This window comes from Limulus polyphemus, unplaced genomic scaffold, assembly GCF_000517525.1.
Source record: "Limulus polyphemus unplaced genomic scaffold, Limulus_polyphemus-2.1.2 Scaffold95, whole genome shotgun sequence".
NCBI classification, from domain to species: Eukaryota; Metazoa; Arthropoda; class Merostomata; order Xiphosura; family Limulidae; genus Limulus; species Limulus polyphemus.
Window position 1 is genome coordinate 873,077 of NW_013665705.1, and position 17,761 is coordinate 890,837.

Sequence of the window (17,761 nt, forward strand, 5' to 3'; positions counted from 1 at the left end):
GCGTGAAAGGGCGAGCATGTTGGTGGGACGGGGAGTTGAAACCGCGACCCTCAGATTGCGAGTCGAGTGACCTACCACCAGGTAATGCTGGGGGAATAGATGTATCCTGTTACAAAATGTTCAAAACAATTGTCTAATATACATCTTCGTTTCGTTCTGCACACTAAAAGGAAAGAAATATGAAATGAATATCAGGGATGCGAGTCTTGTGATACATCGTGTTTGTTTTATGTTCTTGTGTACTTACTAGCTGACTGAGTTAAAATATTAACTACTCAATTTTAATAGAGTTTAAACATCTGGATATCCTATTGTTAGATTAATTGAAAAAAAAATTATCTAGAGTTTAGATTTTAGGATGTGTGGCTTAAAGAGATGAAAACAGTCTGTTGATTAATGTAAGTATAAAGCGATAGTAATGGGGGACTATTTTAGTAATTATATTGGAATCTAGTGACGTTTATTATTACCATCAGTATGGCAGTTTCTGTTGATTAATGTAAGTATAAAGCGATAGTAATGGGGGACTATTTTAGTAATTATATTGGAATCTAGTGACGTTTATTATTACCATCAGTATGGCAGTTTCTGTTGATTAATGTAAGTATAATAGTGATAGTAATGTGGAATTATTTTAGTAATTATATTGGAATCTAGTGACGTTTATTATTACCATCAGTATGGCAGTTTCTGTTGATTAATGTGAGTATAACAGCGATAGTAATGTGGAACTATTTTAGTAATTATATTGGAATCCAGTGACGTTTATTATTACCATCAGTATGGAAGTTTCTGTTGATTAATGTAAGTATAATAGTGATAGTAATGGGGAATTATTTTAGTAATTATATTGGAATCTAGTGACGTTTATTATTACCATCAGTATGGCAGTTTCTGTTGATTATTTGTAGTTATCTGGTCTGAGAATATATTCTCGTGTCCTTTTTTTTTCTGTCTAATCATTAAAAGTTGAAAATGGGCCCAAAATAAATAGACAATTCTTGTACATTTCCACCTTTGTTTCAACGTAATATCCTGACAATTGTCACATCTTTCTGACTAAAACTATTATTCTTTGATTTGTGATTTACTACAGTAGATATATTGCTGTCGAAAGAAAAGAAAACATACCTCTACAGAAACATTTTCATCCCGATAAGTTAGGAGAGACAGTTTGGGGGCAGAAACAAAACAACCAGGTTAGATATAGGGTTTTTGTTTGTTCGTAGTTAAGCACATAGCTACACAATGGGCTATCTGTGCTCTGCCCACCACGAGTATCGAAATCCGGATTCTAGCGTTGTAAGTCCGCAGACATACCGCCGTGCCCCTGGGGGGGGGGCTAGATATAGGACAACTACTAGTATTATAACTAATTTCAAAATTCGGACACGTTTTCAAGTTAAAAATAAACATAAGATCCATGCTGCAAAACAAAACAAGTCTTACAACACGTATGTAATAACTGTTACATGTACCATACCTGTAACGGCGTACTCAGTTACTGTGGTTACAAACACAAAAGCTGTGACAATCTTCACAATAAATATGACGTCATTTCTAAACACTCTGACAACATACAATACACTTATGAAGCTAATGGTTAGCATGATTACGCACGAAACTAATCTGTTGATATTTGCGATAACTGAAATTAATGGCGATCATTAGAAACTTTAACTATTTACTTCCTAACACTAATAATGAAGGTAGCCTGCTTTAGCTGCTCAGAAACTAGTATATATTTTTAATATTAAAAATATTTGTATTATAGTATTGAGCATTTTGTAAACTTACGTAGAATGAGTTTGTTTTGTTTGTTTGTTTGAAGTAAATCACAAAGCTACACAATGGGCTATCTGTGCTCTGCCCCCACGGGTATCGAAACTAGGTTTCTAGCGTTGTAAATCCGCAGACATCTGCTGTGCTACTGGGGGGGGGGGGCTAGAATGAGTTACTCCATTTTCAACAAATTATCAAATCGTCATACATGCTTAGATAACAGAAGATGATATATCTCAAAAACATCTGATTTTACGTTAAGAATATTCTCAAGTAAGAATAAAGATTTTACATGATTTTAACACGATTGTTCTTGAGACTTCAACAACATGATTTTAACACGATTGTTCTTGGGACTTCAACAACATGATTTTAACACGATTGTTCTTGGGACTTCAACAACATGATTTTAACACGATTGTTCTTGGGACTTCAACAACATGATTTTAACACGATTGTTCTTGGGACTCAACAACATGATTTTAACACGATTGTTCTTGGGACTTCAACAACAAGATTTTAACACGATTGTTCTTGGGACTTCAACATTTCTTAGAATAAATAAAATCTTGATTTGCTTTAGAAAATAGTAATTTTCACCGAGGAAAAGTGTTTATTGGCTCAAGAGATTTAATCATTTGTTAGATTCTGGAGCGACGTAAGTGGGTTTTCCAAGAAGAGATAGATTAAAAACTGTCAAGTTGCTCTCTACAAAAATGTAGGGTCTTAAGCAATCGGAAAAACCTACGATGCAGAATAAAAATCTTTAGCATTACTAGATTGAATTACTTAGGGAAAGTTCTTCCCTTGATTATTTATCTACATGAAACGATATTATTACGCGCAACGTGATTCGGATTTGCACTTCATTTTAAACTATCCCCAATACTCACCATATACGGTTTGATTTAATGAAAAAAGAAAAAATTCTTTACTCTTCAGTTTTTATTGAATAAAAATTCAATCAACTAGATAACGAGTTAACGCTAGTCAACCGGGATTTTGTTATGTCGAAATGGAATTGATACTTGTTATAACTCAGCTTGAATGGGTAATGAAGAAAAACTTTAATATAAGTTTAACATAACAGCAAATGTACAACGTTTTGTCATCATTAAACTTATGTTAAAGTTTTTCTTCATTATCCATTCAAGTCGTCTCCAAGAGTTATTAGTCTCAAAGTGGGTTTCTCGTCATCGAATTTGATGCATGTTATATTTTGAGATCTAAATAAAAATGAAATTAATACATCATGAAAAATTGAACTTTATTTGAAGTAAAGAAAATAAATAGAATATTTAATATTTTTTATGGAAATTGTTATTAGCAAGTATAATACTATTCAAATAACTGTCGAATAATTCAGAGCTTGAACGCAACTGACGCAAATTGCGCTCAGAGTGGAACTATAGATAGGAGTCTTAGGTCCCCTCCCTCTCCCAAGTTTACAATACAATTCAGATATTATTTCCTTCGCCCCCCAGTGGCACAGCGGTATGTCTGCAGACTGACAACGCTAGAATCCGGGTTTCGATACCCGTGGCAGGCAGAGCACAGATAGCCCATTGTGTAGCTGTGTAAATTTCATTGGTTTCTCCTTTTAGCAAACATGCTTGCAATGATAAAGTTTTCTAGTAACTTTTTAACTGGCCACTCACACTCACCAAATTAGAAAAAAAAAAAACTATTTCACAACTTTTCCCGGCTTTTCATGCAGAACTAATGATGAATTTTCCTGATATTTTCCATTATAAGTCTAGCTTCATAAAAGAGCCATGTCCACGCTCGAGTGTCGCTAGCTCATTTAACGGTAGCTGAACAATAACTTCTAAATTTTTTAAAGTTAATATTTTCTCATCTAAGTAATTACTTTTTTGCCGGAAGGTCACTTCCTAAAATTATTAACTTAAATACCAATGTTACGAAGGTATTGTTTTGGGGTTAATCGTGGGTGTTTTAATGTTCGTTTGTTTTCTCGTCCTTTATTGTTGAATCTCACTAATGCAACGAATCTAGTTATGTATCACACGGTAACCATTAAGATTTTGTTTTCCTTGTACTGACGTCACTTAAGCAAGGGGGCGTGCAGTTAGCAAATTGGAGCTGATGTCTCACGAGATTACAATATGAAAATGAAACCATATATATATCAAACCTTTTTTTTTCTTTTTCAACATAGTAGATTTATGTTAAACTGCATCATATTAGCTTTAACTTTCACGAGTTGTAAGATGTGCAAACCCTATATTCATTCAACCATTCACAAATTATATTTTATGTGTACTTAATCTGTACGAAAATAAATGTAGTGAAAAGTCGTTACAAAAACAAAAAAAAAAGGAATCGTTAATGCACATAATAGGCTTAGCTTCCCATAGAAACTTATCAATTTTTAAGTTGTACTCGCACTAATAAAAAAAAAGCTGGCTGCGTCAGAAGATTTTCAAGAATTTTGAAATCCAGATTATTTTATATCACTGGTTAATTTTTTAGCACTATTATATTTTTTATGTAAAGAATTATTTTCTTCTTATGCTACTTTAAATATCGAAAATAAATCTGGAAGAAATAATAATAATAAAAAAGGAATATTCTGAGATTTATTGGAAACAACGACGTCTACCGGCAAATGATATTATTTATCAAGAAAGTTTATCAATCACACGAATGAGAGATCTACAAGCTCTTCAAAGTAGAAATAACCGAGGGTGTTTACCAAAGTTTATAATGGAGTTGTGTAAGCAGAAGTCAAATACATCATTGATCATCATAACGTACTTCAAAAGCCACAAATCCCAATTTATCAAGCACTGTGTCTGTTCGTGTTGGAGCAGAAAGTGCGTGATTAAAAGATAGAGAAATAAGAAATGCATACAAAAAAGAAAACAACAGGTGTCGCTAGCGTATTTCCAAGATATCCTAAAAATCGATGGCCATATGTATTAACCTACATAAAATGTTTAAATGTTTCCTTAACTACATCTCATAAGCCACCGGCTATGTTAGGCACGAAGATAGTAAGTATTATCACTTCATATTACATTATTTGAGGGGGAGGGGAAGTAGCATATCTGATGTAATATGCGCTGTAAGAGTGACGTCAAGTCCCACTATTAGTTCAGACAAAAGTAACCTAAAAGTTGGATACTGTTTACTAGCTGCTTTCTTTCTAGTTTATCACTTTGAAATTATGGAAAGTTTTACGAAGACATCTTATGTGCAGCTTTGCACGAAATCCTAAAATAATCAAGAATACGTAAATGGTAATTATTATCTATTCAAAACTTGTACTGTTGTGAGTTTCAGAAAGCAATTAAGGAAGTTACTGGAACATATTTGGTGTTTGTTGGAAATAAAAAATACTATAGAAATAAAATATCGAATAATATTTTATCAACAAATATAACTTAAATACAGATATTTTAGCAGTGTCAAGTTAAAATATACAGGGGCTAGTTAGGTTTGTTTGTAGTTAAGCACATAGCTACACAATGGGCTATCTCTGCTCTGCCCATCACGGGTATCGAAACTACAGTTTCTAGCTTTAAAAGTCCGCAGACATACCGCTGTGCCACTGGCGGGACAGGCTAGCTAGGAAAGAAAAGGCGTCATTTATTTTTGATTGAAATAATGTACATTCCATCTGCTGGTGTTTCATCAAAATTCTTTTTGTGTTTCTTGTAAATTTTGATGCTTGTTTGAGACTTAAAATGAGGAGGTTGATTTAAATCATTTATATTCGTAGGATTTCGAGAAGCTCAAAATTCCTTTCACGATATTACATATTTAATATATTTCTAATTTAACTTTGTTTTTATGTATTTGCTGCTGGTGTACAGAACTTTTTGAATAGAATATAAAAAAGGAACGGAACGTGATTATTTTCCACATTCAGAGAACTGGAAATGAAAGCTCTTTCTAGTATTTGAAACGAAAAATGTGAGTCTTGAATAATTGTTTTTCACATTTTTTCCTCGTCTTCAGAAGCAATATCTCATAGTAAAGGTCGACAACAAAAAAAGAAAACTAAAGAAGAAAAGAGAGCAAAATAACAAATTTTGGGTATAAAATCGTATGAAGGGGTTCAAGCAACAGACCATTTTTCAACTAGTCAGTCAGATAAAATCTTATTCATTGAATTAGAAAAAAAGATAAAATCCAGCTTAAAAATTATAAAGAATATATTTATCAAAAACTTACCTTCCGTCAAATTGCATTCAGCTACAAGTGCTAATATAGTGATATGTATAAAACAGTTCAAAATAGGTATACATAACTATACTTAATTGGCAGTGCCCCCCCCCCTAGTGGCACAGCGTAATATCTGCGGGCTTACAACGTCAGAAATCGGGTTTCAATACCCATGGTGGGCAGAGTATAGATAGCCCATTGTGTAGATTTGTGCTTAAGAAAAACAAACAAATAAAAATTTAGCAGTAATAGATGATGCAAACAGTTAACCAAAAGGAAAGACTAAAGGTTTTTTTACAATGCACTGAGGTCAAAGCTGTTGACAGATTACGAGTCGAGCACACTAACAATCAATTCATGTAAGGTATTTTAATAAAGAAACAGCTGTCATTATCATATCTTAGTTTGAACTTCGTGATTTATTTGTCAATTTAATTTTGTAAACAGCAGAATAATGTCTATAGTTTCGATAAATTTCAGATTATTTCTTGCTGCTATCTTCTCAATCTGTCTGTTGTGTAATTTAGATAGATTTTCATAATTTGTTTCTTATTTGTAAGACACTATTCGTAGGTACTGCCAACAAAAAGACAAAGAGAAATCACACAATTGTGAGATCCACGCATATTTTGCAACCAAAAGCACATTTTATGTGAAGTATAAAACTAAGCATTTATTTCTTTAAATAATCTTTTGTTGATCGCAAGATGGGCGAGCTGTGTTTTTGATTGAAAATGTACTAATGTTAATATGGCGTGATAACGATAAATTTGTTTGTACATATTCATTATCTGGGTATGTGATGGGACATGCAGGCAGATCATAAGTGGATGATGTTAGGGCCCTTACTATAGCTTCAGGTATATAGCTACATCCTAAGGATGTACGTGACAAGTGTTTGTGAAGAGCACCAGATAAACTGCCAATTATCTTGGGCCTTTCGGAAATCTTATTTCATAAACAGCCGCTAAGTTGACGATCAATGGGGTGAAAGAAGATGAAGAATACATAAAAATCCACTGAAAACTTTCTGCATGGATATTCAGATCTTGAATAACATTCTTTTACATAAATCGAGTTCTGATTGCTTGAGTTTTTCCAGCTATCAAACGGAATCAAGTTTTTTTATCTCGATTCATCGCTTCTTTTACTTACTCCTGTGTTTCTAAGTTTCTCATACTTTCAAGCTGTCTGATGTTTTTAAAATGATGAAACCCTATGGTTTTATTCAAGTTTCTTTAATTTATTAATTTTATCCGGTGTCTGTAGATACAGAAAGCGTACCGACAAACGTGTAGTTTGACTATTTGAATTAAAGAATAGAACCATATGTTCTACAGCATAGAGACAACTTTTTTCATGATAAGTGATAACAAATTAAAGAATACCTGGATGTGACATCACACTTACTACAAGTTATGTTTTGTTCTGCTAATTCAGGTGACGAATCTAAGAAATATTTATGATAATATTTAATTCAACGTGTTATTTTGGATACACTGTAAAAATTGGAAGACATTACTATCGATTTCTTAACCGTATATGGTAATCTCAGTCAACATGAAGTGGTAAAAAACGTTTATGGTAAACTATAACGGATCAGGTATAAGAGTTACAACTGACAGTTAAAGCGAATACTATACATTTATCTAGTGAGATTGACTTAAGTGACATTGACATTATTTTAAAACCCAGGTAGTGAAAGTATTAAACCTATGATTATCTAAAAAGCCAAATGGTTTTTTCTCTGTATTTTCAGGTTTTCTTTCTCGTCCTCTCCGGATTGGCCGTGACTTAGCATTTAGCGTTCCGAACTGTGAATCTGAGGATTCATGGTTCGCGACAAATTGCCGCAAAAACGCACTCCGCACTTTGAGATCGTGGGTGCATCTAAGAGTGACGGTCAAATCTCACTATCCGATCAGAGAAGAGTAACCCAAGAGGTGTTGGTGGATGCTGATGACTAGCTGCCCTTCCTCTATTCTATCAGCTCAAAATTAGAGACGACTGTGTGCAGATAGGCATTGTGACGACTGTGTGCAGATAGGCATTGTGACGACTGCCTATCTCCAGACAGTCGTCACAATGCCTATCTGCAGACAGTTGTCACAATGCCTATCTGCACACATTGTGACGACTGTCTGCAGATAGGCATTGTGACAACTGTCTGCAGATAGGTATTGTGACGACTGTGTGCAGATAGGCATTGTGACAACTGTGTGCAGATAGGTATTGTGACGACTGTCTGCAGATAGGCATTGTGACGACTGTCTGCAGATAGCCATTGTGCAGTTTTTTTGCGAAATTCTGAAACAAACTCATCCTTGTCGAACAAATATCAACTATTTTCCTCCCAAGATACTTCATGTACTTCTTGTCACGAGTTTCCGTTTTTTCGTAATTTATTTCTAGATTTATTAAGCTAGACTGGAATTTTAAAACTCGTATTCTTTTCATTTTATGATTCGTTTCTTTTTTCGCGTTTTATTTTCAAATCTCCATATCTTTCCTTTTATACAGTCCTACACACACACACACACACACACAACACACACACACACATATATATATATACATATATATGCGTGTATATAGATAATCTTGCTACAACTCATTTTCATCTGTGTCTTATATTCTTTCTTCATCTAGTACTGTTTATATAGGTATTTCTTCTTTCAATTTCGCCATGACAATAGTACTTTCAATACCAATTCGCATAACATCTGGTACAAGAGTACCGCCATGTGAAATAAAAAAAAGAACTAACTATCAAGAAAGTGTAATATCCTACATTATAGAGCGTCTTCCTGATAGCTTTTATCCGAGGTCACGATATTTGTCAACAAAAAACTTTAGCATTTAAATAAAAATCAATACCTATATCTCATGAATGTAACTTTATTACCTCAATATTTCGCTATTACAGCTTCGGCAGGAGCTATCGATATCCCCCAAGTTCACTAATTCACTGGATTATAGAACTTTAAGGATATGGATAGCTCTTGACTAAACTGTAATAACGAAATATTGAGGTAATTGTTTGTTTGTTTGTTTTTAATTATGCACAAAGCTACACAAGGGCTATCTGTGCTCTGCCCACCACGGGTATCGAAACCCGGTTTCTAGCGTTGTAAGTCCGCAGACATACCGCTGTGCCACTGTGGGGCTATTGAGGTAATAAAGTTACATTCTGGAGATATAGGTATTGATTTTTATTTAAGTTTATAGAAATGTCTCATAATAAACTCCAGTTTTCTCCCACCCCTAGTGGCACAGCGATATGTCTGCGGACTTACAACGGTAGAAACCGGGTTTAGATACCCGTGGTGGGCAGAGCACAGATAGCCCATTGTGCATCTTTTGCTTAATTTCAAACAAATAAATCCAGTTTGCGTTAAACAAATTTAAGAGTAATAATTTCTTTAGCTTTTAGTAATATGTTCTCTTATGTCTGATCAGTTATGGTCAAGTAGTGGCGGTGCCAGCACGAACAGAAACGATTCGTTTGAAAGTGAGTCTTTTAGTCATCCCATTTCACCGAAACAGTAAGATTAAGATTTCTTTACGTGTGTTCCTTTTATGTATTTTAAGTCGTTTTTTTTTAATTCGCGACGGCGGACAGAGGAGGCAGACGATAAATAATCCACGTTAAGTTCGTTTTGGTAATTAGAGGGTGCTGTAGTTATATATGAAGCAATGTTCTATAAGCAAACTAATTAATAACAATGCCCTATGAGCAGTCTAATTAGTAACAATGTTGAACAAAAATATAACTAAGAAAAATGCTCTATAAGCAAAGCATTTTAACTAATTACATTGCTTATAGAACATTGTGACAAATCATACTGCTTATAGAGCATTTTTTAGTAATTACCTTTCTTGCAGAATATTATTAATAATCGTACTGTTTATAGAGCTTTGTTACTAATCATACTGTTTATAAAATATTTTAATTAATTACACTGCTTATAGAGCACTGTTACTAATCATACTGCTCATGGAGCATTTTTTCTTATTACATTTTTTGTAGAGCATTGTTACTAATTAGACTGCTCATAGAACATTGTTACCAACCATGCTGCTTATAGAGCATTTTTCTTAGTTATATTTTTGTACAACATTGTTACTAATTAGACTGCTCATAGAACATTGTTACCAACCATGCTCTATAAGCAATATGATTTGTAACAATGTTCTATAAGCAATGTAATTAGTTAAAATGCTCTATAAGAAGTCGTGAGTGTAAAAACCATTTTTGATAACTCTCTGAAGCTAATGTTAGTTAGTTCACCTCACTTAAATATTTTATATTACATCAATCACTATCATATTTAAACAATACGATTTGAATCCACCTATACTGTGAACAGGAAAATGTAAACATACATGAGTTTTCGTTTTGCATATTGCGTCATGTTATGACCCTTTCCTTCGCAAACTTATCAATAGATTTAATTTGAGAGAAGTTTATATGTTCTACCTATATATATATATAGAATATGTAAGAAACCCATATTATATTTTTACGTTAAAATGTATTATATTTCTATATGTATTTGTATCTTGCATTTATGTCAAAGTTACTAAGAATGTCTGTCTCTGTCCCTAATTTTGGGCTATTGATCAGACAGAAGGTAGTCAGTCAGCAGCACCCTAGCACCCACCACTTACGCTAAACGATTGACCGTCACTCTTTTCACACACCCGCAGCTTAAAATTCGAGATATATTTTGTTGTATCGCTCGGATTCGAATCCGACTCTCTTAAATTCATAGCTCTACCACAGAATCAACTTGCGCCCAGATTAATTGATCAAAGATATTTTGGCCTCAATTTCGAACATGCTTCTCTTAGTAAACACATGAAAAATGTTATACGAATGCAATAAACACCAAGTTAGTATTACTCGCATGTTTTCGTTTTGCATAACTGGTAAAAAGCTTTGCTATAACCTTTCGAATCTATAGATACTTGACCCAAAGTTATCCTATACATGTAGCCTAAGCTAATAGAGTAGCCTAAGCCAGTTAAACGAGTAAAATGTTAATGTCGTTTGATTTAATCATTAATCACAGTGATTTTAGCTTGCAGGATTATATTCTCTAACCAGTAAATCAAATCGGATGTTTTTTGCTATAAATTGACGTTTCCGACATTTATCTCCGTTCGTTTACTTAATCAACTTAAGACTTAGTATATATTTTTGCTTTCAACATACATTCCTAACCAAGCCACACTTAACTTTGCTGTTTGTTAGTCGCACTATGTAAGAACAATGTTTCATGTTCTGTGTTGCAGACGGATTTAATTCTTTTATCGTCGAACGCAATCATTATAACAAGCACTTACGAAATATGATGAGGTCAATCTTCGACAAGACACCTTGATGAGCTTTCAACAGACCTTCTAGTGTACTTGGAGATTGGCTACTAACATCTATTGACACCGCATCTGGACACTTGATAGATGTGTGTGGCTGAATGAAACTATTATAAATTTAATGTATTCTGCCATATTTCTCATGTAGAGGTGTATCTGGTAACTTATTCTCATTCGTAAGCTACAAATCCTTATTTATTAATATGCTCAATTTTACCAAAATGGCTCTTTGAGTCGAAAGATTCTTTTTCGTAACCATAACCCGCTGCTTTCTTAAGTAATTGTTTGGTCGGTTCGTTCGATACCATAATGGACATTGAAGACTACTACGAAATGGCGTATCCTTTGACAATATCGTTTTACAGATTTTCTTCTTCTAAAAGGGCTGTGACATATATATATCTAAATCTATCCATTGCAACATTTTCAGCTGTCAAATGTCGGAAATTCGTTATGTTCTTTTTTTGTTCTTGTTGTTGTTAAGCATTAAGTTACACAATGAGCTACCTGTGCTGTGTCCACCGTGGGTATAAGCCTTCAGATTTATCACTGAACCACTAGGGGCAATTCGTTGTGAATCAAATATATAAGTATTACATATGTCGCTTATAGCGTCAAGTATCACACTTGCGGTGACACACAACACCATACAGTACTTATATATGCAAATCATGCTTATAAAGTACAATTAGCCCTCGGTATTTCAGCAAGGATGTGTATATTTTTCAACATTCAATTTAATTAATTTTTCTCCAAGAGAATCCAGTTTAATTAATTCTACTCCAGGGGGGAATATTTGCTATATCATCCGTTTTACAAGAGGATATTATAGAGTTTACAGTCGTATGGTTGCAAATTGGTTTATCAAAACTGACTTGTTTACTGAAATAATATTTTTACACCAACAGCGTGTAACATTTCCTGCCCCACCTACATTATAATTAACTAACCAGTGTTTGATCGAAACGTTAATTTAATCACGACTTTGTTTAATCACATTGAACAAATATCGCTTTTTTTCTTACAAATCTTCAAACGCAACATTTATAATTCCAAGTTTATATCAAATCAGTTACCCTGGAATTGTATTTTCCCTCTTATTTCATTGTTTCCCACTTAAATCACACGTGATATATCACTTGTAAACCTTTACAAAGTGTCTTCTGTTGGACTTTTTTTTTCGTTTTTAACAAAAAAAGATTTGGATAAAATATAGGTAGATGATAGACAACTAATTGCCCCCCAGTGGCATAACGGTATGTTTGCAAATTTATACTGTTCGAAACCTGTTTTCGATTCCCGTAGTGGGCAGAGCACAGATAGTCTTTTGTGTAGCTTCGTGCTTAATAACAGACAACAACTAATTAAGTCTGGAGAGGTAGATAAAAAGTTACAATGCAATAAATAAATAGATAGATAGACAGACATACAAGTTTGTTTGTTTTTGGGCAAAACACGAGGGCTATCTGCGCTAGCCGTCCCTAATTTAGCAGTGTAAGACTAGAGGGAAGGCAACTAGTCATCACCACCCACCGCCAACTCTTGGGCTACTCTTTTACCAACGAATAGTGGGATTGACCGTCACATTATAACGCCCCCACGGCTGAAAGGGCGAGCATGTTTGGTGTGACGGGGATTCGAAACCGCGACCCTCAGATTGGGAGTCGAGTGCCCTAACCACCTGGCCATGCCGGGCTAATTTGATAGGAAGATACTTTTTAAATAAAAGACAAGTTATCATATACTGATAAGTAATTAGAAATAAATATTGACAATTTTAGCTACATGGATAAAAAAAGTGTATCAGAAAAGTTGTAGAGAAGGCCAATTACGTACTTCATCAACTATGCCCTTTGGTGGTTGAGCGGTAAGTGTGCAGCCTTAGAAATTTAAAATCCGGAGTTAGATTCCCCGAGGGGGACATTGACCAGATAATCCATTGTGTAATTTTGCGTTAGAACAATAACTTTATTAAATAACTTCAGCGATGAATCAACTGTATTAGAATCGTTTCATTTAATGAATATCTGTACCTATTTACCGGAAAGGTGGTCATAATTTATTGATTTACAGATATGCAAAAGATAACTCTCTCAAGAGTGTAGTATGCTCACGTTTCAAAAGTTACCTTATAAATAATTTTACGAAACGTTCTGGAACACGTAACACTAAACAGCGTTCTATATTCTAGCCTCTGGCTCCTCAAAATATAACACCACGATGCGCACTCATGCATTGAAAAGTTCTAAATGTGAAACTGCAAATACATAATTAATTCATATATGAACACGTCATTCTAGACATAAGAAGATTAGCTTACTGTTTATTTCCACTATCAAAGGAAATTCTGACTATTTCTCGTTTGTTTGCTTTTTTTCTAACGGGAACTTTTTCTTTCACCAAGTGAAGACAGCAGTTTATTTTATTATAAATTCAGTCGGTTGTGTTATTTGTTTTAGTACACTAAAATATAAATCAAACGGTCACATTTAAAGTTTATATTTCTTCATTTTTTTCGAGTTGTGGTATCGACATTTCTAACAAATCATTTTAACACTTTTCATTGGCTGTAAGACAATCACAGTAATTGGAAACTCTAAAACCAACATGGTTTGATATAAGACTCCCATTTCTTTTCTACATTTATAATTTTTCCGTATGTGCATACTGACACATAAAAAAACAAGTTTTGACCTCTTGACCACTGACTACGTTTTTGAGTTAATTATCCACATCCTTACATTTTGGAATTATTAGGCCTCCAACTACATTTTTGGAATTATTATTCCTATATCTACATTTTGGAATTATTGGACCACTGACTACACTTTGAGTTACTGGGATTTTTTTTAAGACAAAGGAAAATATCATTAGCAATTACTAAGGAAGAGATTTCAGGTAGAAATGACAAGAAACTTTTCATAGAGAGTATATATATTTAGATCCGGTAGCTTAGCGGTCAGTTTGAGGCCTTACAACGCTAAACATCTTGTCTCGGTACTCAGAGCACTTTTAACTCGCTGTGTGGTTTTGTTCTTAATAACAAACAGTAGATTTTTTTTTATCAAAACTGTCAATTATTTTATGATTTACACTTCACTGATAAGCGTTTTGCTAATAACACTTTAGCCTATTTAGTGTTGTTGTTTTTATTGAAATAAACAATTCGTTCATACTGATTTTAAACTCTTTTAATTGTTTGTCGTTTGTATCGAGTTCAAATGAAATCCTTTTGAAAGCATTTGTTGGTCATCTGAAGTGAGTCTGTACGAAACATGCATGTTTTTAACAATTCCATAAAACACTAGAAGTTAAAAGTATCGTTGTTTGATCGTTTGTAATTAGACTCTCTCTGTCTTACAGTATAATACACTTTTGGCATCCGAAACTACTCCTTGAGGAAGTAACTATGAATCTCTGTAAATCTACTCCATTCTCAACCAGAGCGAAGTCACTGCGAGAAAAGTTTGGGTCTAAAAGAAGTTATTCAGAAAATTTAAAAGGTTCTCCAGTACCAAAAGCAGAACTTGTCCCTGAACGTCAAGCAAGTGCTGGATGTTTGCAAGTTGCTCCTCCACTACCGCCAGAACAATTTAACCCTTACTCCACCCTATCAGAGGATACATATTGTAGTGCTTTGGACATTAACTCCCATCAAGGAGATCCCAGGTTTCCATGGCAAAGAGATGCCGCCATCCAGTGTGATATATCACCAGAAGGTAACAAGCCTTCTTCAGCTCCTTCTTCAAGTCAGATAACGAAGATTTCCCGGTCTAACTCAAAACGGGGTGTCAAACAGACCGAGTGTGAAGACAAATGTCGTTCTACTACTACTTTCTTCTACAAAAACTTGCCAAAGGTTAATTCAAAATACATGTTCACCCCATGTAAGATGGAACTACCACAGGAAAATACTGATGTTCGTAGTGACGTCATCCCCCGACGAAAAGGTAGTTCTGGGCTTCAGCGGTCCATGTCTCTGGAGCGTGGCAAGTGTAGATCCAAACTTGTTCACCAGACGTCAGTAGATGAGAGCAGAATCACTCAACCTTCTCTCTATGTTCCTCATCATGTGCAGACTCTTACCCCCAGCTTAGAGGGCGTATCCTTTACTGAGTTTACTTCTCCCCAGGTACGTGAAGCAGCATCAAATAATAGTGCTCCCAACTCTCGTACAGCCACTCCTCCTCAAGAGGTACCTCCTCCACCGCCCTCTGATGCCAACATTTCAAACTTCGCTATGCGAAAACCCAGTAGTGGAGAACTCCGAAAATTACGATTTGTTCGAAAAGAAACGCACTCTGCTCCAGATTCTTTGGAGGAAACCACTCCTCAAACACCAGAGAGAAACATAAATAGCTATTTCAATCTTGATAACATCCAAAGATTCCTCGACTTAACACTGTCTAATGTTTCGTCCAAGAGTAATTCCCTGGATAGTCGCTTTCATCTAGGTCTTCCTTCTCAGAACGGTAAGTTTTAGTTTCATTACATATTTGGTACCATTTTCACAAACTAAATAAAAAAATATGTGATTCGAAAAAGACAAAAACCGTTGCTCTACAAATTATTTTGCAAGATGATTAAATCGCAAGAGCTCTTAGCTTCGTGCTACTGGGCTTCCTGACATCCATATATTTGGTGGCCTATCTCTTCCTCCGCCATTAGCACGAGCTATGCTATTTTCAGTATATAAACCTTAAACTATTTTGACATTAAAATGTATGGTAATAAATTGGTTTTATTCGTTCTATTAAATTGTCTTTATTGGTTAGCCGGTTTGTTTTGGTTGTACTCTGCCGTACTACAAGTATCTTTCTTATTAATCCGGTAAACCAAGTCTTAACAAAGAGTCCAATGGTGGAGCGTGACGTTTAGTAGTAATTTATGTGTGATATAACACCACTGCAAGAATTATTATAATTTAGATATCATCGTTCTTTACTATCAAAATAGGGATTTCAACTTTAACAATATAATTTGAACAATATAATATTTCAACTTTAACAATATAATTTGAACAATATAATATTTCAACTTTAACAATATAATTTGAACAATATAATATTTCAACTTTAACAATATAATTTTGAACAATATAATATTTCAACTTTAACAATATAATTTGAACAATACAATATTTCAATTTTAACAATATAATTTGAACATTATTAAAGTGACTACTTATTTCGACGATGAACTGAATATTTCTTAGATATAGTGGTAAATGTTAATTTTGAGAAAGTCCCCCGATGGGTGAGCGGTACGTTTAGGGTCTTACAACGTTAAAATCAGGAGCTCGATTGCCCGTTGTGGACCGAGCGAAAACAGAACAAATCCAACCCAACTTGTAGAAAGAAACACACCATAAACAACAACAAATTATGTCCTCACTCACTCGTAAATCCGTATACTCACGGATCAAAACTTCTTTGAACAGAGTATAAGATATGTTACATATAAATTACATTAAATAATATAACGTTTCATATTCGTTAACTTCAATAATAAAGATTAAAGAATTACGCTTTAATTCAAATTTCCCGAACCTTCCTCTTTTAAAACCTTACCTAATGACCTTTATAAGTCATTATACAAGTCATTCGTGATAATAATCCTCACAGACAATTATAATCAACGATTTTATTCATGAAGGCTCGTTAAAAGAGCAGGTTAAGGAAACCTTACCATTATTCTGTTCTCTTATTGGTCGTCTGGCTACCATGAAGGCTCGTTAAAAGAGCAGGTTAAGGAAACCTTACTATTATTATGTTCTCTTATTGGTCGTCTGGCTACCATGAAGGCTCGTTAAAAGAGCAGGTTAAGGAAACCTTACTATTATTATGCTCCCTTATTGGTCGTTTGGCTACCATGAAGGCTCGTTAAAAGAGCAAGTTAAAGAAACCTTACCGTTATTGTGTTCCCTTATTGGCCGTCTGGCTAATATATAAAAGCTCGTTAAAAGAGCAGGTTAAAGAAACCTTACTATTATTATGTTCTTATATTTGTCAACTAGCTATCATTAAGTCTTACTGAAAGAACTGGTTAAGGAAACCTTACTGTTACTATGTACCCTAATTGGTCATATACCTATCGTGAAGGCTCATTAAAAGAACTGATTAAGGAACCACACTGTTATTATGTTCCCTTATTGGTCATCTAGCTATCATGAAGGCTCATTAAAAGAACTGATTAAGGAACCACACTGTTATTATGTTCCCTTATTGGTCATCTAGCTATCATGAAGGCTCATTAAAAGAACTGGTTAAGGAACCACATTGTTATTATGTTCCCTTATTGGTCATCTAGCTATCATGAAGGCTCATTAAAAGAACTGATTAAGGAACCACACTGTTATTATGTTCCCTTATTGGTCATCTAGCTATCATGAAGGCTCATTAAAAGAACT

The 17,761-nt window shown here is 34.3% G+C and overlaps 1 protein-coding gene across 1 annotated transcript in view; it reads left to right on the forward strand.

Annotated features, from left to right (window-relative positions):
• LOC106469256 overlaps positions 1-17,761 on the forward strand; it is a 253,790-nt gene that overhangs the window by 78,989 nt on the left and 157,040 nt on the right. The window contains exon 2 of the mRNA XM_022398583.1: positions 14,716-15,824. Coding sequence (XP_022254291.1) covers positions 14,762-15,824 — 1,063 coding nt within the window. The 5' untranslated portion in view covers positions 14,716-14,761. The remainder of the gene's footprint in view (positions 1-14,715; positions 15,825-17,761) is intronic.